Source organism: Lissotriton helveticus, chromosome 2_1, assembly GCF_964261635.1.
Source record: "Lissotriton helveticus chromosome 2_1, aLisHel1.1, whole genome shotgun sequence".
Classification (NCBI taxonomy): Eukaryota; Metazoa; Chordata; class Amphibia; order Caudata; family Salamandridae; genus Lissotriton; species Lissotriton helveticus.
In genome coordinates, this window is record NC_136059.1 from 316,903,149 (window position 1) to 316,927,807 (window position 24,659).

The following is a 24,659-nucleotide window of genomic DNA, read 5'->3' on the forward strand; positions in this document are numbered from 1 at the left end:
GGAGATTGTCTAGAAGGGTATGCGTCATCTTGTGGCAGATCTGGTGCATCTGGCGCATTATAACCTTTCCAGGGATCATCTGATGACCCAGGAATATTGTCTGGGTCATCTATGTGTTGCTCACTTTCTACCCCATGTGAATAATTGTCTTGATTATCATCATCCTGTGGTATAGGACTATGTGTGATGGATGGTGAGTGTGCAGGAGAAATATCTATTGGTATTTCTAGCAACGGTGAAGGAATTCTTATGGGGGAAGTTTGAGCATGCTTTTTAAGAGGAACTGGAGGTGGTTTGGGAGAGTCCATTTTCATCTTTTCAGGCACTGTAATTACATGTCCAGTCTTTGGATTAATACGAAGAGTCTTCTGCTTTGGATCTGGGAGGAAAAGCTCTTCTGCGGAAATATCCTTTTCCGGTGCAGATTTATCCTGCTTGGGACCGAAATGCTTAGGTTTTACAGTGTCTATTGTCTTTGGAGCGGATTTTGGTTTCGGTTCCGAAGACTTGATGCCATGTTTCTTTCTTGGATCGGAGCTTTTTGGATCCAGAATTACTGGTCCCGAAGCACGTTTGGAATCATCGACCTTCGGAGCCGAAGTGTGTTTCGGTGCCGAAGCAGGCTTCGGGACGAATTTTTTCAGAACCTGAGTTGTCTTTGGTTTGATAGACTAGGGAACCTCTTTCAGTGCTGAGCTTGTTTTCGTCTCGACCGGTTTCGGTACCGGAGTCAGTTTTGGTTTGATGACCTTTTGCTTGTCGGGACCTACAGACTAACTCGAGCCCGAGTTGACTCTAGGCTTTTTTGGATTCTTCGTTGCCGAGCCAGAAGGCGGGGCGTCGGAAGGTTTTGGTCGGTGTGCATTTGGACCCGGAGGTGGACCCGAAGCCTGTCCCGTATTGGGGGGGTTTGGGATTGAACAGGGTCGACGCTTGTACTCACGACCTGTTGACCAGCTGGAAGATATTCGTCTTCTGATTGTTCCTCGGCTCTGGAAGCTGAATCCTCTGCTTCGGAAACAATGTCGTCCTGCTGTTGGTCTTCAGACTCTCTCGATTGGAGCCTCGTCTATGATGAGTTCTGGTGTCGGTCGATAAAGAGGACTGCGCCATGACTCTTTGAGCTCGTCGGTCTCTGATGGTTTTCTTGGACAGAAACGAAGGGCAGGCCTCACAATCTCGACTCTCGTCCTCCGGGGACAAGCACAGATTGCAAACCTCATGAAGATCAGTGTGAGGAAATTTGTGTCCACACTGAGGGCACTTCTTGAAGGGTGTTCTTTCCATGAGCCAAAGGCCCAATGGCGCAGTTGGGCCCGACGAACGCTGGAATCGAGAAGCGCAAGCCTTTCTTTGACACGGGTAACTGGAATTCCCGTCGAAGACTATAACGATGGTATGATGTAGGACTTGAAGGCGAAAAGAGCTCGGTAACGGGACAGAACGATTAACACATCCGAGCCCGATGGCGGAAAAAAACAATCTGACGATGGAGTCGATGCCCATGCGCACTACGATCTACAGGAGGAGTCATCCAACAGACAAAGACTCTTCCAAGACCACAACAAGGAGTAGTTTCTGTCCTGTAACTCCAGTTCTGTAGTAGGGGTATCTCTGTTATAGTCATAATCTAGTGAATAGTCCCGCCCATGTGCGAGGACCCCGGCAATCAAAAATAATCTCTTAAGTTGTCAAAAAATTGCAGAAGTGCAAAGACACTTAAGAGAGAATTTAAAGACAAATAATGCAGCCTATATCCACAGGCTACACTGTCCAGTACTTCAACTAGAAATTCCACCAAAAATCCACAAACAGCAAAGCCTGTCCAGATTTCCCTTGCTTTAACAGCAAAAACCTTCTGGAATGATAGAGAGGAAGGCATGGACAGACAAGCCCCATAGGCTGCCATTATGTGGCTTAAATAGGATACTGTGCCTTTAAGAGAACTTTCCAGAACTTCCCCCAGTATCCCAGAATGCACAGCCGGTCCCTCTTACTTTCAGTTCTTTTTGAAGGCGTAACACGCCAGACCTGTAGCATTCCTTTAATGAACATCTCTCTCCACCGGGGAGGCGGGAGGGCGCTTAGGACTATAACAGAGATACCCCTACTACAGAACTGGAGTTACAGGACAGAAACTTCTCCTTCTGTAGTAGGGGATCTCCGTGTATAGTCATAATCTAGTGAATAGAATGGCAAGCCCATCCCCACACCAAAGCGGCGGTGGAGAAAAGAGAAATAACACCACTATTGTGCGAACAGATTTCGCAGCGAAGCCTGCCCAACCTGAGCGTCTGCCCTGGCATCAGTGTCCAGGCAGTAATGCTTAGCAAAGGTATGAACCGACTTCCAAGTGGCCGCCTTGCAGATTTCTGCAATCGGAACATTACGGAGCAAGGCTGTCGTGGCAGCTTTGCCCCTGGTGGAATGAGCCTTAGGCTTACCTCCTAAGGTCTTATTAGCTTTTTGGTAACATAACTGTATGCAGGACACAATCCACCTAGAGATAGACTGCTTAAAGGTCGCAAGACCCGTCCTGACTGATCCATAATTGATAAACAATTGGTCAGACCTACGAATATCTTTGGTCTTATCCAGATAAAATTTCAATACCCTCCTAACATCCAGGGAATGTAACGACCTTTCCGCTGGAGATGAAGGATTCTGAAAAAACATAGGCAAAGTTATGGTCTGGTTGACATGAAAATCAGAAATAACCTTGGGAAGAAATTTAGGGTGAGTACGCATAACAACCTTAGCAGCATGAAATACAGTATAAGGTTCTTGGCAACACAACGCCTGAATTTCACTCATCCTGCGGGCCGATGTAATGGCCACGAGGAACGCCGCCTTCCAGGACAGGTGCTGCAACAAAGCCTTATGAATAGGTTCAAAAGGCTCCTTCATCAACCTGGACAGCACCACATTCAGTTCCCATGAAGGCGAAGGAAGCCTAACAGGAGGGAACACTTTCTTAAGGCCTTCCAAAAAATCTTTGATCAAAGGGATCTGAAAGAAGGAAGTCTGCGAAGGGCATTTCCTGTAGGCAGTCAAAGCAGCAAGATGAACCTTAATAGAATGGACAACTGTAGAAGATAAGGAAGGATGACATCTTCCTTACATGTCGTCGGATCAAAGTTCTTGGACTTGCACCAGATACAAAATCTCTTCCACTTGTACGCATAAGAAGTCCTAGTGGACGGTCTCTTAGACTCCTTCAGTATGTCCATACAATCTGCAGGGAGATTCAAATGACCATATTGCACTATATCAGGAGCCATGCTGCCAAACTCAAAGACGAGAGGTTAGGGTGCAACATCAGCCCCCCGGACTTCGTGAGAAGGTCCGGCCTGCACGGCAGCCGAATGCGAGGAAGGAGAGACCGATGAAGCAGGTCCGTGAACCACCACTGTCTGGGCCATTCCGGGGCAATCCGTATCATTCGCGCCCTGGACTGGGACAGCTTGATGAGAACCGTCGGAATCAGGGGAATGGGTGGAAAAGCGTACAGAAAGCTGTTCGACCAGTTGATCCATAACGCATTCCCCAGCGTCCCCGGCTGGTAGTACCTGGAGGCGAAGTCTCGGCATTTGCTGTTTTCGGCGGTGGCGAACAGATCTACGTCTGGAGTCCCCCACCTTGCGAAGACTTTTCCTAGTACTTCGACGTTTATGACCCATTCGTGGTTTTCCTGAATCAGTCTGCTCAGTGCGTCTGCCTGAACATTCTGCACACCTGGCAGATGGGTAGCCGTTATCGTCAATCCTCGAGCCAGAAGCCAGTGCCAGATCGCCTGCGCCTCCTGCAACAGGGTGCATGATCTCGAGCCCCCCTGCTTGTTGAGGTAATACATCGTGGTCGTATTGTCCGTCTGTACAAGTAGAGAGTTGGTCTGGAAGGACGGGTGAAAGGCCTTCAGTGCCAAGTGAACAGCTCTGAGTTCCAGGAAATTGATGTGGTACGTGGACTCCGTCGGGGACCACGTCCCTTGAATCTGCAGGTCTCTGGAGTGCGCTCCCCAGCCCTGGAGAGAAGCATCCGTGACGATAGTCTGAGTGGGAATATCCTTGTGGAAGGGAACCCCTCTGAGGAGATTCTCAGCTGAACACCACCACTTCAGAGACTGAAGAGCATGCAGAGATAGACGTATCTTGTCGTCCCAAGATTCTCTCCTCTGATCCCACTGATCCTCCAAGCACTCTTGCAACGGTCTCATGTGCAGCCGTGCATGGGGCGTTAGGAAGATACACGAGGCCATCGACCCCAGTAGAGAAGACACCGTCCTCACTGTTGTGGATGGAGTGGTCATAAGAGCCTGAGCCTTCCGAAGCAGTGATAATCGTCGCTCCTCCGAAGGAGACACGCTTGCCGACAGCGTATCGATGGAGGCTCCCAAGTACTGAATGCACTGGACTGGAGTCGGTACCGACTTGGACATGTTGATGTGCAACCTCAGCTTGTTCAGTAGAACGCACGTCTTCTGGAAGTGTGCTTGCGCTTCCGGGAAGGAGGAGGCCTTGATCAACCATTCGTCTAGGTACGGGTAGATAAACACCTTGTTCTTCCTTAGGTGTGCGGCTACCACTGCCATGCACTTTGAGAATGTTCTCGGCGCAGACTTCAGTCCGAATGGCAGTACTGTGTATTGATAGTGATTGGCGCAGACTTGGAACCGCATGAACTTCCTGTGTGTGTGCAATGGGCACATGGAAGTAAGCATCCTGGAGGTCTATGGCACACAGCCAGTCTCCCCGTTGCAGCTGGGGATAAATCTGATGCAACGACAGCATGCGAAACTTTTCCCTGCGAATCCACTTGTTTGCTTGTCGCAAATCCAGAATGGGCCTGAACTCGTTCTTGTCCTTTTAGCGAACCAGAAAGAACCGGGAGTACAGACCTCTTCCTCTTTGAGACAGAGGTACGTCTTCTATCGCCCTTTTCCTTAACAGGATATCGGCCTCCGCCTGGAGCTCGCGCAGTTGATACTGCGAGCTGACCGGAGGAATTGATGGAGGCGGGCTGGTGAACCGAAGACTGTATCCATTGCAAACAATATTCAGCACCCACTTGTCCTGAGTAATTTTTCTCCACTCTGCCAGAAAAGATTGAATGCTTCCCCCCCACCGGAGCGGGTAACAGTTGCAGGGGAAGTAAGCGCTCAGGGCCTAGACCCCGGCCTGGCCTTTAGTCGCTGGAGTCGACTGATGGCCGCCTCTGCCTCTCTGGCGCTTCTGGAACGGTCTTCTGAACTGCTGCTGCTGTTGTCCAGAAGACTGGCCACGCCCTCTGCCTTGACCACCGAACCAACGTTGGAACGGACGGTACGATTTCTTGGTCTCCTTGGGCTTCTCCAAACCCACCGCTGTGAGCGTTTCGGCCTCCGCCTTCATGCGGGCCATTTCATCATCAGCGTGCTTCCCGAACAGGGTTTCGCCAGAGAATGGGAGATTGGCAACCCTCTGTTGAGCGTCCGGTTTCAGAGACGTGAGGCGGAGCCATGCATGTCTTCGCTGGTTAATCCCGTGGCAGAAACCATGCGCCGCCAGCAGAGAAGAGTCGGCTGCAGCGCTGATGACTTGATTCGCCACCAGCATCCCTTCGTTCAGCACCTCTTGGAAGTCGTCCCGCTTTAGGAGTTCCACAAACTGTTGTAGGGATTCCCAGAGGGCTCTGTCATACCGACCCAACAAGGCAGTGGCACTAGCGGCCTTCATTGAAGTCGCTGAAGTCCCACAAACTCTCCTCCCAGACGAATCCAACCACCTAGATTCCTTATCCGGTGGAACTGTGGAGGAAGGCGTGGTGGCATGCTGTTTGCGCGCCGCCGTCACAATCACCGAATCTGGAGGGGGCTCCACCCTTAGAAAGGCCAGGTCCGAGTCCGGTACTTCTTCTGCAGTCTCGAGGGTGCCGCCTTAGTCACCGCTGGGGTGAGAAAAAGGTCCATGGCCGGTTCTTCCAGACCCGGCACCAGTGGCAGTAATGGCCGAGACAAATGCTTCTGGTGTAGCGTCTCGAAGATGACTGATGTCTTGGGAGTGGGCACCGTCAAAGTAATGCCCAATTTCGCCGCACCACGTAACAGTACGTACTGGAAGGACACCAGATCATCAATCGGTGAAACCCTCGTTTCTGGCGAATCCGACAAGGTCGGGGAATACTCCCTGGTCCTTGACGACCTGGTCCGGGAACGAGACCTGTGCCTCCTGTGGCGCCGTCTAGATCGTGTGGAAGACCTGTTGCGTGAACGTTCTCTCCTTCTTGAACGGGAGCGCGACCTCCCAGTACGCGGGCGCTCCACCGGTTTCCGTGGAGGCGTCTTCCGTGGTCCATCCCGGGGCCTCGGTGTAGGTGTCCCCTTAGGAGGTGTCGGAAGCAGAGGCAGCGACACCGACCTCGGAGGTCTGACAGGAGGCACCTCCGGCAAAGGCGCGGGCCCATGAGGTGGGACCGGCGGCGGAGGTTGCCCCGCAGGGGGTAGAGGAGGAAATGGAGGTAGCGGCGGATTAACCGGAGGAGCCTCCTTCGGTAGAGGTGGAGGAGTCGCAGGCCTAGGTGGTGTATATACCACCGAGTACACCGAGCCCGGTGACTTCTTCGGGGGAGGAGCCTGTGACCCAGACCCTCCAGAGCGTGAGAGACGCCTCCGACGTCCTTCCCCAGATCCAGCGTGACTTTTCGCGCCAGAATCCCTTCTGCGCCGCTTGTTGGAGGCGGAGATCCTCGGGGACGCTGATCTCTTCCTGCTCGACATCGAGCGTCGTTTTTCAGGCGTGGAACGGCGACCCCTCGACTCCGGCGTCGAACGCAGTCTCCTCGACGTCGAGTGCTTCTTCCTCGACGACGACCGTCACCCCCTCGACGACGAACGGTCAGACCTCGACGGCGAGCGTCGACTCCTCCTTCTCGTCGACCGTTTTCTCACAGTCCTCGATGTCGGCGATCTGCTCGACGGCGAGACCGGCGGTGTCGCTTTGCCGGCGAGCGCCGGTGTCTCCTTCGTCGACGGCGATCCCTCGACTCCGACGACGAAGACGCCGGCGGCGGTGACCTCGACGGCGGCCTACCCAGTCCTCTCAACGTCGATCTTCCACGCTGTCTCGGCCCGGAGCCCCGGGGAGAAGGGAAACACACCGTCGTCATCCCTCTCGACGTCGTCGATGCAATCGACGTCGACTGAGACCGGGACCTTTTGCTGGTCTTCCTGCCTCTGGGGAGCCCTCCAGAGGCCTCAGCAGGGGCAGAGGGAGCCTTCCCAGCCTGCTCAGACCCACCTGCAGCCTGCAGTCGCCTCTCTTCCAGGCCTTGAAGCCTAATTCCCAGCCTTTCCCTCAGGGTCCTTGTAGAAAAGGTCTGGCAGATGTCACAATCTTCAGGGACATGCTCTTCAGGGAGGCAAAGAATGCAGACGTAGTGTGGATCAGTCTTGGCCTTCTTACTTCCACATGCTGGGCACTTGTCGAATAAAGCAGGCATTTTAGATCCCTAAAAAGCCTGAACAAACACACAGAAGTGAAAGGAAACACCAAGTAACAACTGAAAACACTTTTAAATCCAAAAAGTGTACAAAACTCCAATAAACCCTTGAAAAAGGGAGAGCTCAATGCACCAGGGTCCTGTAAGCAGGAGCCGGAAAAAAGAACTGAAAGTAAGAGGGACCTGCTGTGCATTCTGGGATACTGGGAGAAGTTCTGGAAAGTTCTCTTAAAGGCACAGTATCCTATTTAAGCCACATAATGGCAGCCTATGGGGCTTGTCTGTCCATGCCTTCCTCTCTATCATTCCAGAAGGTTTTTGCTGTTAAAGCAAGGGAAATCTGGACAGGCTTTGCGGTTTGTGGATTTTTGGTGGAATTTCTAGTTGAAGTACTGGACAGTGTAGCCTGTGGATATAGGCTGCATTATTTGTCTTTAAATTCTCTCTTAAGTGTCTTTGCAGTTCTGCAATTTATTGACAATTTAAGAGATTATTTTTGCTTGCCGGGGTCCTCGCACATGGGCGGGACTATTCACTAGATTATGACTATACACAGAGATCCCCTACTACAGAAAGTGTAATCATCCGGGCTTACCACAAGATGGCGATCTATGCAATAGTGTGTGGTCTGCAGCCCATATGCCTCGAACAGTATATTTTGATACCTTGTTTATTCTCAAATAAAACTGTATATTTTTATACAAAACATTGGCCTAGAATTCAGTTCTTGAGTGTTTGAGACCATTTGCTGACTGAGTGTGTACAACAAATGCTTTACACTGTCCTCTAATACTGCCTTACTGCTCGACCAAGCAACCACTTTAGAGTGAGGTTATATCAACTTAGCCTCTGCCAAACCTCTGGGGACTGTGGACTCTGTGCACACTGTACCTTACTTTGGTCCAGTATATACAGAGCCACTTTCTTACACCGTCTACCAACACTAATTCGGTTAATTGACCCTGCAACTGATTCTCCTAACGTGCTGAGTACTCTTGTAGGGGACGCATGTGGAGTCTTGCATGGGGTACAATTGCGATGCAAGACGTCATCATTCCCAGGAGCTGCATGAACACTCTGGCTGGTAATCTTTGGTTGGATAGAAACTGTAGTATCAGACTGAAAGTTGTGAATTCTGGCTACATTAGGAGAGGCTAAAGTTTTGATAGTGTCTAGTGTGGCCCTTAGGTAAAATTGCATCTGTGAAGGAAGCAGGCGAGATTTCTGCACATTGACCATAAAGCCCAGTTGGTGAAGTAGGTCTATTCTGGTCTGAGCTGGATGAATTGGAACATGAAAATATGCATCTTAAGTTGAGAGTAGAAGGGTTGAAGGGTTACCATGTGAAAGTGCTCTGACAGTATATATTGGTTTAACTCTCTAATCCAGAATAGGTCTAAAGTACCTGTCCTTTTAATGGATCAGAAAATAGATATAGTTAACCCCTGAACCTTGGTACTGTACTGGAACTGGTTCTATGGCTCCTTTTAATAAGAGATTGTACTTACTGTTCGAGCAACTGGAAGTGGTCTGGAGACAATTTGTAAGAGAGAGGGGGAATGTTTGGAGGATTGGTGGTAAGCTCCAGGCCATAACCATGTTGGATAATTCCAATCACCCATTTGCCGGTTGTTATACATTGCCAAATGGGGAGAAACTGTTGAAGTCTTCCCCGGACAGGTGTGGTATGGTCGGAGGGAAGCATGGGGAAGTCACTGCTTATTAGGGGAAGGGGAGTTACGGGATGTGGTGCCTTTACCCCTGCCTTTAGAGTGGTTTCCTCTATATCCTCCTCTAAAAAATCCTATTGAGGAAGAGAACTGGTTATTACCTTTGTAAGAGGAGGTATTCTAGTATGAGGGTGTGGTTTTGGACACTGCTCAGTAAAAGGAGCAACAAAAGGAGCCTCTCTTTGAAGGAGAATGGAGCTGTCGCATAGACTTAGCCACTTCAGTGCCCTTTTTCATTTTCTCAAGCGCCTCATCGACTTCAGGACAAAAGTCATGTTTTTTGTCAAATGGTATATTTAAAATAAATTGTTGGACTTTGTGCTTAAACCCACAAATCCTTAACCAATCATATCTTCTGAGTAAGATGCCAGTGTTGACCCATCTATCTGTGGTATCAGCAGCATCTAGAGCACATCTTATTGACAAATTGGAAATTAGCTTTCCCTCTAACTAAATCTTGCGCTTTTACCTTATGCTCGTCTGGGAGATATTGGAGCAATTGCTCCATGTGAGAAAGTGGCTCTATATACACTGGACCAGAATAAGGTACAGTGTATATAGAGTCCACAAATCCCAGAGGTATAACAGAGGTTAAAGCCAGGTGTGACTTTACTCTCTAAAGTGGTAGCTTGGTTGAGCAGTAAGGCAGTACCAGAGGACAGCGTAAAGCATTTGTTGTACCCACTCAGTCAGCAAAAGGTTTCACACACTGACTGAACTCCAGGCCAATTGTTTTTATATCAAAGATATAGATGTTTTATTTCTAGAACCAACAGGTATCAAAATATACTACTCTCAATATGAGAGATCTCAGATGAGTACTTTGCAGAAAGTCAATAACCGTTGTGAACACAATAGGTTCAGGGGTTGCAGTAGGCAACACAACTCTAAACACATTGAGCTCCATGGGTTCTCATCATATAAGTACAGTTGATTACTTTATAGATCACTTTGGTAGTTCCAGGACTGGATCCTAGATTCAGTCCTGAGGTCTAAACTGAAAACAATTTGGTATAAACGTTTTAGTTATGGTAGTGATTTTTCAGGAATATAAAGCGGTTTTTAAAGTTCACACTTAGAAACTTTTCAATTAAAATCTGGCAATGTGATTCAATGGGAGAAATGTCAGGTTGCAGGTAAAGTACGATCTCGTTACTTTTGTAATCCACTACTGGGCTCCTAGTTCCAGCACTGAGGTCTCAACTTAAAACAGGTAAATAATTAAGTTTCAGTATTTCGTATGATTTTTAAAGAATATTTCAAGTTGTCAAAAGTAGACAGAAGAAATATCACAGAAAAGCAGACAATGGATTCCTATGGAGAAAATACAAGTTACTAGTAAACCCGGTAAGGATTACTTTTGTGGTTCAGTACTGGGCCACAAGGTCCAGTACTAGCTTCTTTCCTAATCACAGGTGAGTATTTCGGGATTCGGGTGATTTTATATGACTATTTTAAGTTTCCAAAACTTCACACTTCGAAGATTTTTCGAGTCAAGCCAGTCAATGTTATCCAATGGCAGGCAAGTGAGTTACCGGTTTCCAGGTGAGTCCTCGTCTGGTGAAGTTAAGGTTCTGGGCATAGACTCAGGGGTCCCCCAGTGTCAGGTAGGTACAGTTGGTTCACCCTCAGCAGCACAGGGGCGGCCGGGTGCAGAGGTAGTTAGGCCCAATGTTATCCAATAAGGGGCAGGGGGCCTTCGGTTGGTGGCTACTGGCTAGCAGGCCACACGGCTGTGGGAGCTGGGCTCCTGGTCACTTGGTATGGGCAAAGGGGTCAGTAGGATAGGACAAAGGTGACACGGCCAGAGTCACTCGGGCGGCTGGGTGCAGGGTGCTTTTGAGCCGTTGGGCGCTCAATGTTATTTAATGGGAAAGGTAAAAGATGAACAAAGCCTGCAGGCTCGGGGAAGGAGGACTGGTGGGGGCCAGTTGCTGGGTACAGCAAATGGTCTGGAGAAGCTCACAGAGGCAGCAGGCCTTTGAAGCTTCCCCCTGCCCATCCTGGGGGAGGAGACCTAGCACATCGCCTAGGATGTGCATTGTTGCAGGCCCAGGAGAGCGCGGGGCTCTCCACCCAGGGGTCCAGCAACATGCCTGCTGTGTGGCGCCTAGGCAGCCTCTCAGTCCAGACGTGGATTGTGATTAGGTTTCAGGGGGCATCTCTAAGACGCCCTCTGTGGTGCATTTTTCATTAAATCCCACACTGCCATCAGTGTGGATTTAATGTGCTGAGAAGTTTGATACCAAACTTGTCAGTCTTCAGCGTGGCCATTATGGTGCTGTGGAGTTTGTAATGTCGACCTCCAAGCACCATATACTCTTAATGGCATCACTGCACTTACAGTGCCCAGGACTGGCCCTGGGTACTGTAGGGGCACAGGGCTCATGCACCTGTGCCCACACCACTGGCATAGGGCACCCAGCTAGAGGGGATACTGAGGTATGTCAGGGCAGTGGGTTTGTGGACATGGCACACAGGGATGTGTGCCATGTCGACTCTTGGTTTAGTTCTGTACTTAGGCACTCAGCCTGCAAAGGCAGTGAGTGGGTGTCAGGGTACAGAACCCGAGGGTGGCACAATAAGTGCTGCAGTCCTCAGGGATCTTCCCTGGTCACCATGCCCTGGGTACCATTTACTAGAGGCTGACAGGCGGCCAGAGATGCCAATTGGGTTTCAGTTTCAACACAGTTTTAGGGAAGGAACACAGGCCCTGGGTACCTAGTTGGCAGGAGCCCAGGGCACACTCAGTCAAAGCACATCAGCAGTTAGAATAAAGTGGGGGCATACCAATGCAAGAAAGATGGCACTTTCTCACACTCCATTTAATCCCAGTGGGCCCTGTCATATCTGGTCAAAAGGCCATGTATGTTTGCAATGCGCCAGTGATTGGCAGCTTGAGCAGCTATAAGTTTACCAGAAGGGCTATTAGTTTGGATTCTTTGTCTGGGCGAGGAGCGTCCCCTGATGTTTGGGAATTAGCTTCTTTGCGAGCATTGGACACTACCAGCAAGTCTAGTGGCAACTGGCCCTTAATAAATATTAGATCTGTCGGGGAGGCTTTATATTTTTTGTCGACTCTAGGAGTCAAGATGCTTTCACGCACAGGGTCTTGAAAAATGTCATCAAGTGTCTCATCATACCCTTAAGCATAGGGTATGTTTGTGTTGACCTGTGTATGGATCCTAATGTTTCAAACAAAAAATCCTCTTCTTGGGATTCTTTGTGTTGTACCACCCCATGGTATTCTGTAGCCCTGGCAATGAGTTCTTGATAAGATACATCGTCATCAGGTGGAGGTGGCTTGGCAGAGTAAAGGTCTGTATAGTTGCCTAATGGAGGGTCAATTGTGTAATCCTTCCATTGATCTACTGGTAAATGTGTGTCCCCTTCATCAATATAGTCCCTAACATGGCGTGATTGTGGAGAATCTGGAGGAGTGATGTTCAAAGGATTTAAAGTCGGAGGAGAGGGTGGTGGAGGGGATGGTGGTGGGGGATGAGAAGAGCTTGTACCTACAGACTTCTTTTTTTAAATTGAACTTGTAATGAGTATGCTCATCAGGAAGCTTGTGTTTACAAGGGAGCGTGGTATGAATAGGACACGTTTCCAGGTTAATATAAAATGTTTTCTGTTTGGGATCCATTTTCGTTGGAGCAATGTCTAAATTTGGATCCAGAGGAGACATGTTTTGGTTTAGGTACCTGTGTTTTCGGTGCCAATATGGCCTGGCCTGTGGGTTCGGAAGATTTTGCCTCCGAAGGCAGTTTATTTTTCGGCATGGAGGATTTTGGTTCCAAGACGGATTTCGGCTTTGAACCGGAGAGCTTCAGTTTTAAAGAGGGTTTGTGTCGACTTGGTCCTGAGCCGGAAGGCTTGACTGGGTGTTTTGGAGCCGGAAGGCAGGGCGTCTGAAACGTCGTCTCGCTGCAAACCTTGGCAAGAGGCAGAGGTGGTGCCAGCGCTTTAGATTATCTAGGAGCACGTTGATGGGGCAAGGTCTTCTGTACTCGCGTCACCTTGTCCCTGCGGAAGTTCTTCGGCGTTGAGGTTTATCTAGAGCTCCGACTCAGACACAGAAGGCCTCTTCCTCCTCTGATACCCCCAACATCTTCTTGACCGGACTCTTTACCGAAGATATTCGGCGTATCTTCAAAGCTTTGACACTGCATCCATCGACGTAGAGCCAGACAATGGCGAAGGGTTTTCTTTGAAACAATCTGCAGGCAATGCATTCTTCTTTTTTGTGCCTCGGAGACTAGCACAAGTTACACACTTGGTGTGAGTCAGTGCGAGGATACATTGCGTGGCACGGAGGACAGAATTTGAACGATGTCCGTTCCATTGACTGAGAGCTGGACTGACATGGTTAGGCCCGGTGGCCATCCATGAAGCTTTCTGATCAAGAATTAGATTTTGTTAACCGAAATGATAAGCAGAGAGGTGGGAAATGAGTGCGAAACAATACCGTTGAGGGTAGAGAATATTGCGAACATTTTAGAGTTCCCAGAGCAGAGCCCTGCTGGGCCAAAGAAAGGATGAAAAAGAGAACCTCAGAAAGAGGGGCAGAGAGGGGATTCACAGCTTTTACTGTGCAGCATGTGTAGGAAGCTAGGATCCTGGTGCAGTACGCCGCAGTTTTTGCCAGATTTCTGATGCACTTTGACTTGATGTGCCCTAGGTCCCTGCCAATCAGGTTCCCAGGGCGTTATTTCCCAAAACTGTACCTTGTACCTCCAATTGGCACCTCTCTGGCTACAGTTTAGTCCCTTGGAAAGGGTACCATGGGTACAAAGGGCACTGTGACCAGGGAAGGTCTCTAAGGGCTACAGCACACATTGTGCCACACTTCAAGGTCCTGTACCTTAACACACACACTGCCACTGGAGGTTGCGTGTTTTGGTGCAGAGAAAAGTGAAGAGTTGACATGCACACATATCTGTGTGCCATGCCTGAAACCCACTGCCTATGGTATAGGTAAGACCCCTCTAGCTGGGTGCACTATACCTGTGGTGAAGGTACAGGTGCATGAGCCCTGTACACCTTCAGTATCTAAGCCAATTCTTAGACATTGTAAGTGCAGTAATGCCATTAAGAGTATATGGTGCTGGGAGTTTGTCATTATGAACTCCACAGTACCATAATGGCTTTACTGAAAACCGGGAAGCTTGGTATCAAACTTCTGAGCATATTAAACCCACACTGATGCCAGTGTGGGATTTAATGAAAAATGCTCACAGACTGCATCTTAGAGTTGCCCCCTGAAAAACTAACTAGTGTCCCGGCTGAGTGGATGCTTGCCAGCTGCCACCAGCAGACATGTTTCTGAACCTCCGGGTAGAGAGTCTGCTGCACTCGGGGGTCTGAAACCATACACATCCTGGGACGAGGTGCCAAGCCTCCTCCCACAGCATGGGCAGGGTCCACGAAAGGGAAGTTTCAAAGGCTTGCTGCCTTTGTGAGCTTCCCAGGCTTTTTGCTGCTTCCAGCAACTGGCTCCCACCTGTTCTGACCCCCACTTTGGGCGGGAGAATCGGCGAGAAAACCAAATGCGGAAGGGATGTGTGCCCACCTTTGCCAACTCCACCCCTCAGGTGGGGGAGGCAAGGTGAAGCACAACTCTGTCCCCACCATCTTGCAGATGGGGGGGGGTGACCCAGACAACCAGAGTGAGGCATGCCCCACTCCCACTGGAGGGTGGCGTAAAAGGGGGTGTACCCGCCCCAAGGAAAGGACCCATTGGCCCCCAACCTTTACTTACCAATAACGCCCCTAAATCTAGTATTTAGGGGCACCCCTGTACCTTGCCTCCTCAGACATGAACCGACTAAGAAGAAAGGACGAAGGACAAAGGAAGCCGTGCCAAAGCTAAGAGGAGGAGGAGGAGGAGGAGGAGGACGCTCACTGACGTGGCCCCAGCTCAAAAGTTACTTACCTATTTGACTAAAAAGCCTATTCAAGTCTATGTACTGCATTTACTAAGTACTGCCTTTTGGTCTGCATCCATACTGTAAATCAAACCAAAGTGCATATACAATTATCATCCAAACTGTATTTCAATTGCATTACTACTGTAAAGTATTTATTGCTTACCTGTACCAGGCTTGCTTGGTTCTAGAAAATAACAACTAAAAGAAAAATATTTTTATACAAAAACAATTGGTCTGAAGTTCAGTCTTTGAGTGTGTGAATTCCTTTGCTGACTGAGTGTGTACAACAAATGCTTAACGCTGCCTCTGATACTGCCTTACTGCTCAACAACACTACCACAAATAGAGAGTAAGGTTCTATCTAACTTTATCTCTGCCTAACTTTGGGGTTCCACTGGACTCTGTGCACACTATACCTTACTTTGGTATAGAATATACAGAGCCAGCTTCCTACAAGTCTATCAGTTTCTAAACACTCGCTCTTTCCTGCTAGCACCACTCAGAGTAGTGTGTGGCAAATACTGGTCTGCCTTTTTTGTCACCAGAGGCTTGTGCTATTTTATTGGGTTAAGGACAGCAAATGGGTCTGACTCCCCGAAAGACAGGGTGTGACAGCAGTTCTCAGGAGGTGTGTGACTTGTCCTCCTCGGACCAATTATCTCTTTCTTGAGACTTGCCTCGCTCGAACCTTTAGTTTTCCTGAAACCACTGTCCAACTTGCTTTCTTATTGTCTCTCTGCTTGGCTGCAGTCCTTCATCCACCTTTCAGCAGCTTCACTAGCCCAAAGCAGTTTTCGATCTCAAGCAGGCATCTGCGGAGGCTGTCGTCAAAGGGCGTGTCACTCAAGACTTTGGCATTGCAGGGTTTCACTGCAGAGAAGGGCCCCACAGCATCAGAGGCATTTATGTTAGCATAAACATTAATCTCAACCAAGGTGAGGCCAATGCAGAGCTAGGTGTCATACGACATGGCTTAAATGCCATTGAGATCATTGTCAAGAGGTTAATAGTATGTGAATCCAGTAGAAGAATGCTCCAGAGACTCTGAAGGGTACTTTGGGAGGTAGCCAAGTTATTTCTGGGGAGGCCTAATGCCTAAAAGATTCCCCTGTTTGAACTTTGAAGTAACCCTTAACTGGCGGAGATTGGAATCAAAAGCTGGGACACTATCAGATACAGTTTTCTTTATTTCGAATTTTTGTTCAGCCTCGAGACACATCACTCTCTGGTCCTATTTCTCCCCGTTTTTGAGGGGAAGATATTGCATATTTCCTAATCTTCAACATCACTGAATAGATACAGGTAGTATATACACACTACTGAAGTAGGTCTCTTTAATCAATCAGTGTATTGTAAGCGCGCTACTCAGCCGAGAGGGTCTCAAGGCGCTGGGGTCTGCAGCTCCATTCAGTTGAAGAGTCAGGTCTTGGGGGCCCTCCTGAAAGCGTTTAGGGAGGGGGCGTGTCTGATGTCAATCGGGAGCTCGTTACAGGTCTTGGCCGCGATGTAGGAGAAAGCTCTTCCCCCTGTTCTAGTTCTGCATATGTGTGGGGTGAAGGCGTGGTTGGCGGATCAGAGGTTTTTCTTGGGTGCATGGAAGCTGATTCTCTTTTGAGGTATTGGGTCCGGTGTTGTGTAGGGATTTGTAGGCGTGGGTGAGTATTTTAAAGGCAAGTCTCTTCTCGACAGGGAGCTAGTGAAGGTTCCGTAGGTGTTGGCTGATGCGTTCATGGCAGGGGAGGTCGAGGACGAGTCTGGCGGTGGTGTTCTGTATCGTCTGGAGCTTGCATAGTAGGGACTTGCTGATACCGGTGCAGAGAGCGTTCCCGCAGTAGAGCCTGCTGGTTATGAGGACTTCCTGGACTCGAGGGGAGGGAGGAGGTGGGGGATCCATTTGATAGTCTCGCGGAGAATGCAGAGGGTGTTGAAACAGCTGGTGGTGACGGCGTTGACCTGTCGGTTCATGGCGAGGGAGGAGTGGAGTATGATGCTGAGGTTTCTGGTGTGGTCTGTGGGGGTGGGAGGGGTGCAGAGGGCGGTGGACCACCAGGTGGTGTTCCATGCGGACAGGGTGGTTCCAAGGACAAGGAATTCTGTCTTCTCGAGTTGAGCTTCAGGCAGCTGTTTCTCATACAGGATGCAACGTCCTGCATTCCTTCCTGGAACCTGTGTCTGGTGGTGGTGGGGTCCTTGGTGAGGGAGAGGATGAGTTGGGTGTCGTTGGCGTAGGACACTATGTTGAGGCCGTGTTGTCCGACTATGGCGGCGAGGAGGGCCATGTAGATGTTGAAGAGGGTAGGGCTGAGCGATGACCCCTGGGGTACTCGCAGTTGATTTCCATGGGTTCGGAGAGGAAGGGTGGCTGTCTGATCCTCTGGCTCTGCCGGTGAGGATTGAGCGATCCAGTTGAGGGCGGTTCCTTGTAAGCTGGTGGAGTGTAGTCTGGCGGCGAGTGTGCGGTGGGAGACTGTGTTGAATGCTGCTGACAGGTTGAGTAGGATGGGGGCTGCGGTGTGGCCTTGGTCGAGGAGGGAGCGGATGTAGTCCGTGGTGGCAAGTAGGGCGGCCTCGGTGCTGTGGTTAATGCTGTGGTTAATGCGGAACCGGAATCGAGAGGGGTCGAGGATGTCGTCGTCTTCGAGGAACCTTGTTAGTTGTGCGTTGACTGTCTTTTAGGCGACTTTTGCAGCAAAGGGGAGGAGCGAGCTGGGCCGGTCATTCTTGAGGCCCATGGGATCTGCGGATGGTTTCTTGAGCAGGGGTCTGACTTTGCACGTTTCCAGTTGTTGGGGAATGTGCCGGTCTTGAACGTGGTGTTGACGGTGCAACTTAATTCTGGTGTGTTGGCGGGGGAGGCTTTGAAATAGATGGGAGGTGGGCAGGGATCTGTGGGAGCCCCTGAGTGGATGCCCTTCATTGTCGAGGTGGTCTCTTCAGTTGTGACCGGGGTTCAGGAGGAGATGGTGGGCTGTCTGGTGCTGTCGGGGGCCGGGTGGTTGCTGAGTCAGGAGTGTGGACGCTGAAGTGGTCGTAGAGGTTTTTGATCCTCAGGTGGAAGTAAGATGCGAGCTTGTCACAGAGTTCCTGGGAAGGGATAATATCTGTGGTTTCCCTGGGGGGCTTGGTGAATTCCTGGATGACGCTGAACAGTTTCTTGGAGTTGCTGGCGTTGGTGAGGATTTTGTTGTGGATGAAGGTTCTTTTGGTGGTTCCGTTGCACCGGTGGTACTCAGTCATGGTGTTTTTGTAGGTATAGTAGTTATCAGGTGGTCAGTCTAGGGGGGTTGTGTGGTGTGGCTGAAATGAACGTTGTTTCCTCCTGCAAAGATGGGGTTGAGGGTGTATCCTGCCTGTGGGTCAGTGTGGTGACGAGTTGTTTGTCAGATGTTGGCAAGGTTGTCCAGGAGGGTGGTGGTGTTTGGGGTCGCTGGCGTTGTCGTGGTGGAAGTTGAGGTCTCTGATGAGTGTCTAGTCCATGGAGGTGATGGCTTGGGGGCGATGAAGTCTGTGATGGTGTCGGCGAAGAGGGCTAGGGGGCAGTGGGGTCTGTAGGCGAGGGTGCCGCAGAGAGTTGAGTCGGGGCTGGTCCGGACCTGGAAGTGCAGGTGTTCGGCCACGGGGAAAGTGTTGCTTCAGGTGGAGGGATTTTTTGCATGCGATTGAGAGTCCTCCTCCCTGTGGTTGGGGCGGTCCTTCTTCTGGATATTGTATCCTTCAGGGATGGCAATGGCGATGTCGGGTGTGGAGGAGGCGTTGGTCCAGGTTCCTGTGAAAAAGGCGACGTCGGGCGAGAGGGAGTCTAGGAGGTTCTAGATCTCTATGGCGTGCTTGTGCATGGAGAGGACGTTGAGGAGGATGCACTTTAGGGCGTTGGTGGTGTCGGCAGCAGAGACTGTGGTGAAGGATTTACGGCAGTTTGCGGCAGGAGATCTGGCCGTGTGTAGAGTTTGGCGTGCACTGCTGGCAGTTGTTTCTTCCGGGGTTGAGTGTGAGGAGGGTAGTTGGGTCGTAGCGGTGGATGGCCGGAGATCCAGGGTTCCCAGCGCTGGTCGGCGCAGATGGGCTTGCCTTTGTCGCGCCCCCTACACGCGGCCGCGCAGAGGCTGACATTAAATAGGGGAGGGGGAGGGATAGTGCAGCTGGGAGGCGAGAAGGCGGGAAGAGGCAGGGGCCATGGGGTCAAACAGAGAAAATGAAAAGGTGGAGAGAATGGCAAAAATAAACAGAAATACACAAAAGTGGAGAGAAGGGCACAATAAACAGCAATTAACAAGAAAAAAAGACAACAATGAAACCATAAACCAAAGCAAGCAAAACAGGGCAAACAGAGAGCGGGTCGAAGCGGTCTCGAACCCTGCTCTTCCCAGTCAGGAAATCCTACCAGACATTGGCAAACCCCTTTTCGCACTTAAAAAAACCAGAAGCATTGGACAACAGATCTCGTCCACAAGGGGTGTCACGAAAAAAGAAACACAAGGAACCCTCTTCAACATGGGCCCGGTAACGGGCCACCGCAAATGTGGGACATGCTCAGTGTGCAACTTGACAACAGAAGGGACCCTGTTCACGGATGGCCAAAAACACTGGCGTCATAACAACTTCACAAACTGCAAGACCAAGTATGCAGTATACGCCATCACTTGCCCGTGTGGAAAGGTCTACATTAGCAAAACAACCCAAGAAGCGCGCCAACGCATCATCCAGCATCGATCAAGGATAAACAACAAAGTTTTGACAGCACCCTTGGTATCCCACTTTTTACGAAAAGAACATTCATCTAATGATCTGAAATGGACGATTCTGGCGAATATTAAGAACACTCCAGGAGCAGGCGGAGACCCAGATGCACGCCTTGCTCAAAAAGAGGCCTACCTTATTCTGAGGTTTAACACTGCCATGGTGGGACTCAATGACCTTAATGAACTTAGTAATCTGTAGATAGCCTGTCCGCAGCGATTGCTTGTCTGTGCTGTTTGCTGCTCATGTGTCTGTACAACTACGTAGTAAATATGCTCATGCGTCTTAATAACTACGTAGTACATATGCCACTCGCAAACCTTCTACGGGGGTCCCCAAGTGTGTCCCCTCTGTCTCTGAGCCCCCCTCGAACCACCCGAGTAAATATGCGTTTGATCTCTACAAGGAGATCACATACTCCAACTTGAACTCCCAAGCCTGCCTTCGATCTAACAAAATATTTCTCTCGTTGAGTGTGCTCCACCACTCTACTCAGCGGGCACTCGCGCAACAATCATAGCATCTACGGAGTGGACTACATGTCCCATCAGGCCGTTTTACACGCATTGCGCGTTAAATACACTTGGACACGCCCCTTCTGCACCCGCGTTGTCAGTTTCTTACCGCCTGGGTGCCTGAAGTACAGCTCCGATTTACTCGTCCAAAATGTAAGTCCGCTTCAAACAAATTTAAACAAATTTGGACAGATTGAGTGAGCGCGACCCCAGCGCCTTGCTAATCACTGCATTCCCTTTGGTTTTCAGTTGCCGAACTACCGCGGCGGCTGCCGCTCGTGTTCGCGCATTGAATCTAAATCTTGCAAACAAAGGTAGGACCTAGTTGGCATTTTTGTGTTACGAGCATTTTGCGTTACGAACAGTTATGTGCCAAGACGCAAATAAAGGCATTTCAGTTGGGATTGTAATACTCCGTGTTATTTACTTTCCCTAGGCACATCTATCGACTTTAGGCGCATCAGCATCCCTTACACGTGCTTGCACTTTAAACATCAAGGTACGTGCCTAAAAGCTAAGCCCCCTTTTTGTACACGGTGGCTCAGAGTGTATTACAAACAACAGAGACTAACTAGGGTTTATATCACCTTTTTCACAGGTAGCATCCTGATATTTCCAGCATAAGGTATTTGCTTACTCCTTCATAGTGTTTGAGTTGAAGTGAGGTAGTAGTCAGCTTTTCATTGACACCATGTTTTTAACTTAATTCACAGCGACAACGACCTCCCCAATCCTTGTCCTGAGGAGAACCCTTTAAACTACTGAACGGGTTCGAAACGCGTCGGCGTCCTGCTCCACCCAGATACTGAACTATCAGGGCACAATAGGAATATAACTCACACACAATTCTACATTGTTGCATAGTTTTGTGTCTTCCTATGTTTTGCACCATTTGATAAATCAATTAATGTGTATCTAGCGGTGGTAAAAACAAGTAGGCTAGCTGTCCACTTGTTTATTTTCATCCAGGATTGGTGCCTCAACAAAGGGAATTCTTTGAGGCATTCCATAGTTGTCTATATTCATTGTCATCACAATTGTTACATGTGTATGTTTTGACTTAATGAATTGTTTATGGTTTTTTCAATGTACTTGTGAACCTCTGTAAATGCGGTGTGAATCCTTTTGATGCCAAGGCATTTTTTCATAATCTTTTCTCATAAAAATACAAGTGACCAAACACAAATGGTTTGTCAGCCTAGCAATTTATTGTACTAGGTGTGTACTTGTGTCTACCAACTTATACTGCCCGGCAATTTGGTTTGTTTGTCTCATAAGAGTGGTCCAGCCGGTCAGAGACAGGACCCAGCCTTTCCCCCTTTTTTTCCTTCCCAGTCAGCGGCAGTGATGGCCAGGCAGAGCTGCGGGGAGGGAGAGCAGGTCCCAGGCCAGAAGGTCATCTAAGAGATGTTCCTCATGACCACCAGCGGTAAACAAAGCCTTCCTTTTATTATTTTCTATTTTAAAGTCAAATGTACACACTATGTATTACAGGATGCACAAGAAAAAGCCAAGACACAGACCGGCAGACATGAGCCACTCAGTTTAGATAAACTAGATAAATAACATACTATGATTGGGCATACATTTTGTCTTCTCTCCACTCATATTCTGCATTCCTTCCATCCCTCCTTAACATCCACAAACCGGAACGTACAATCAACACAAGTAATATATCCTTAGTTCAAGATTTTTCCTTAGTGCCTTCTCGGAAGTCAAGTGCACTAGGACAGTTAACATTTCTGTGGTCAGAAACATTAAAGGATCCTATGGTGAAATCTGCCAGCTTCGTCATGGTATCACTGAAGACAAGTCAATGACATTTTAAAAAAGTTTGTCCCATCGGCTTGGTAAAATCTGGTTTAAAAAAATTAAATACCAAGCCTCTTCTGGATGTGGTAAATAAAAACAAGCTTCTGGAACCGAGTCAAACTACCGGATTGAAAATTATCTGATGCTTGCAAGGAATTAACAAGGGTACGGGGGGGGGGGGAGGGGGTAAGAAACATATAATAGCTTTATAGTCCATGATTACAACAGCATATTTAAGATTTGTAAAACAGCCATAAGTTAGTGAAGGCCAAATAAGTTCAAATATAATTAAACCTTAGATTTCTATATGAAGAGCTACTGGGGAGCACATAGGAATTTATGCACACGAGTGCATCTAGTATCATGCATCACTTTTAAAGTGGTTATCTTCTAAAATTGTTCCAAGATCTCTTACTGCAAGATGGCTAAAACATACATTAAACATGGTCACAAACTGGTGGCAAATTATACTTTATTTTGGGTCATATAGCAATATACTACCAAAAATGTAATAAAAAAATAATTTTGCCTTTGATTGTCTTCTCCATAGGATTATAGTTATAATGCATTATGTTACCTGTGAACTAGATGTAATATCTTCACGTTGCTGATCTGTCATTGTAGCCAGAGTGTCATATGGATCTTTTTCACATGGGTCCAGAAGGCCAGGACCACCTACAACATATTAGTAATTATTTTAGAACATATTGCGTTACAAAAACAGGTTCAATTGTTCTTTTTAAATGAAACATATCCCAAATTACCTTTTAACAGAATTCCAGATGAGATGCACTCAAAAACTCTTCTCAGTGCATCACCAGGACTCTGAGGTCCCGTAGAACTGCTGATTGCCTTTTCTATTAGTAACTCCATGGCCTATGTGAAATTAAATAAAATTATGTAAAACATTTTTTTATTTTAAACAATCTGATAAATCGGTGAAGAAAATCTGCCAGTCAAATATACAATCCATGAACAAGTTTACTTCAGCCAATATCCATCATAATTATAAGAAACATTTTGCAACCCGCTTCCTCAGTTTTGCTAACTCGCACACTTTCAATGTAATCACTTGACCCATTTCACCTTCTTGAATGTCCAACCATACTCCAATTATTTATCTCACAAGCTATCTATCGCAAGCACTGTCCTGTTTATACCTGTATCACTACACAAACCTTTTTTTGTTAAACCAATTCTTATTGATTTTTTAAAGCAACACATAAGCATATCATATACATACGGATGCAAGATACAAAATAATGGTAAACTTTCCCCCTTGGGGTCTAGGGATTGACAGTAATTTTGTTCTGACTGGAGTACTTGGTCCTAATTTATACACAGGTAAGTTAAACAATAATAACTTGTAGGTCATACCAGTCATATATGCACCACTGATGAAAGGAAGAGTACATTTATTAAACACACACTACTCATTGCTATGCAACAATTTAGAAATATACATAAGCTGTTGCAATTACTTTGTAACATTGCATAACATTTCCACCCATCCCGCAGGGGGGGTAGGGTCTAGTACCACCACTCACATGTATGTACATCATCTTGCCCCCTAGACCATAACATGGAGTAACACTGGCATCATCCCAGTGGCGACCCACACCATCTCAACAGAATTTAAAATGGGCACACCTGCCATGGTGACACACAACCCTGACTGAGCATCTCATACTGACCATACAGTATACACCTCTACATCTTAGCGGCTAACAGTCTGGGTGTTCTTCACCTAACGCAGCAGCAAGAATACATGTTTAGGTATCACTTAAAATGACAGTACTTATCATACCTGATAACAGTTATAATTGCATTGCAATTAAAGCCGCTAAAAAGCATCACAGTTCTAATCACAGGATTAAGCATTTACAGCCAGACACCCTAGCAGGTATGTCCCGCAACATAACCCCACTTTGCTTAAGACTTCACATTACACATGACTTTCAGTCCCTCAAAAGAAATAACATTAGGTAAATGCACCTCTTGCGCAATTGCACCTCTTCACCTCCAAGGGATGCCCTTCTCTAGACATCCCCAATTCAGCCCTTCACTCCGTCCCAAACACTCCTAGCTGAACAACGAAAGTTCCAGCCACAGGAGCCCTTGAGGGGTTATTTCTTGCAAGTCCCCCAGAGACTCAGGGAGGGACTTTCCTCACATTGTGCTAAGAGAGTCTGCGTGCTCCAGCAGCTCCCCCTGCACCTTTGCAGGCATTTGGATGTGACCCCATCCTCCTTGGGTCACCACACACCGATAACAAGCTGCTTTTCCTTTCAGGCCAGTTCAGGCCTGCAAGGCATTATGGGTCACTTTGCTCAGTGCGTGCATAATAGAGCAGCGGCTCCCCCGCTGCTTGGGGAGAGCCGCGCTGCGATTCCTGGGCAGCCTCACACCGCTGCCTGATCTCGTTGGGGGCCCGGTCCCACCCGGACCCCTGAACACCA

At 48.5% G+C, this 24,659-nt stretch overlaps 1 protein-coding gene across 6 annotated transcripts in view; it reads right to left on the bottom strand.

Annotated features, from left to right (window-relative positions):
* Positions 1-24,659, bottom strand: part of ZFR (zinc finger RNA binding protein) — a 705,458-nt gene that overhangs the window by 56,516 nt on the left and 624,283 nt on the right. For all 6 annotated transcript variants that reach the window (XM_078674904.1, XM_078674908.1, XM_078674906.1 and 3 more), the window contains 2 exons: positions 22,965-23,076; positions 22,778-22,875 (listed from right to left, as the gene is read on the bottom strand). In XM_078674904.1, the coding sequence (XP_078531030.1) occupies positions 22,778-22,875; positions 22,965-23,076 (210 nt within the window). The remainder of the gene's footprint in view (positions 1-22,777; positions 22,876-22,964; positions 23,077-24,659) is intronic.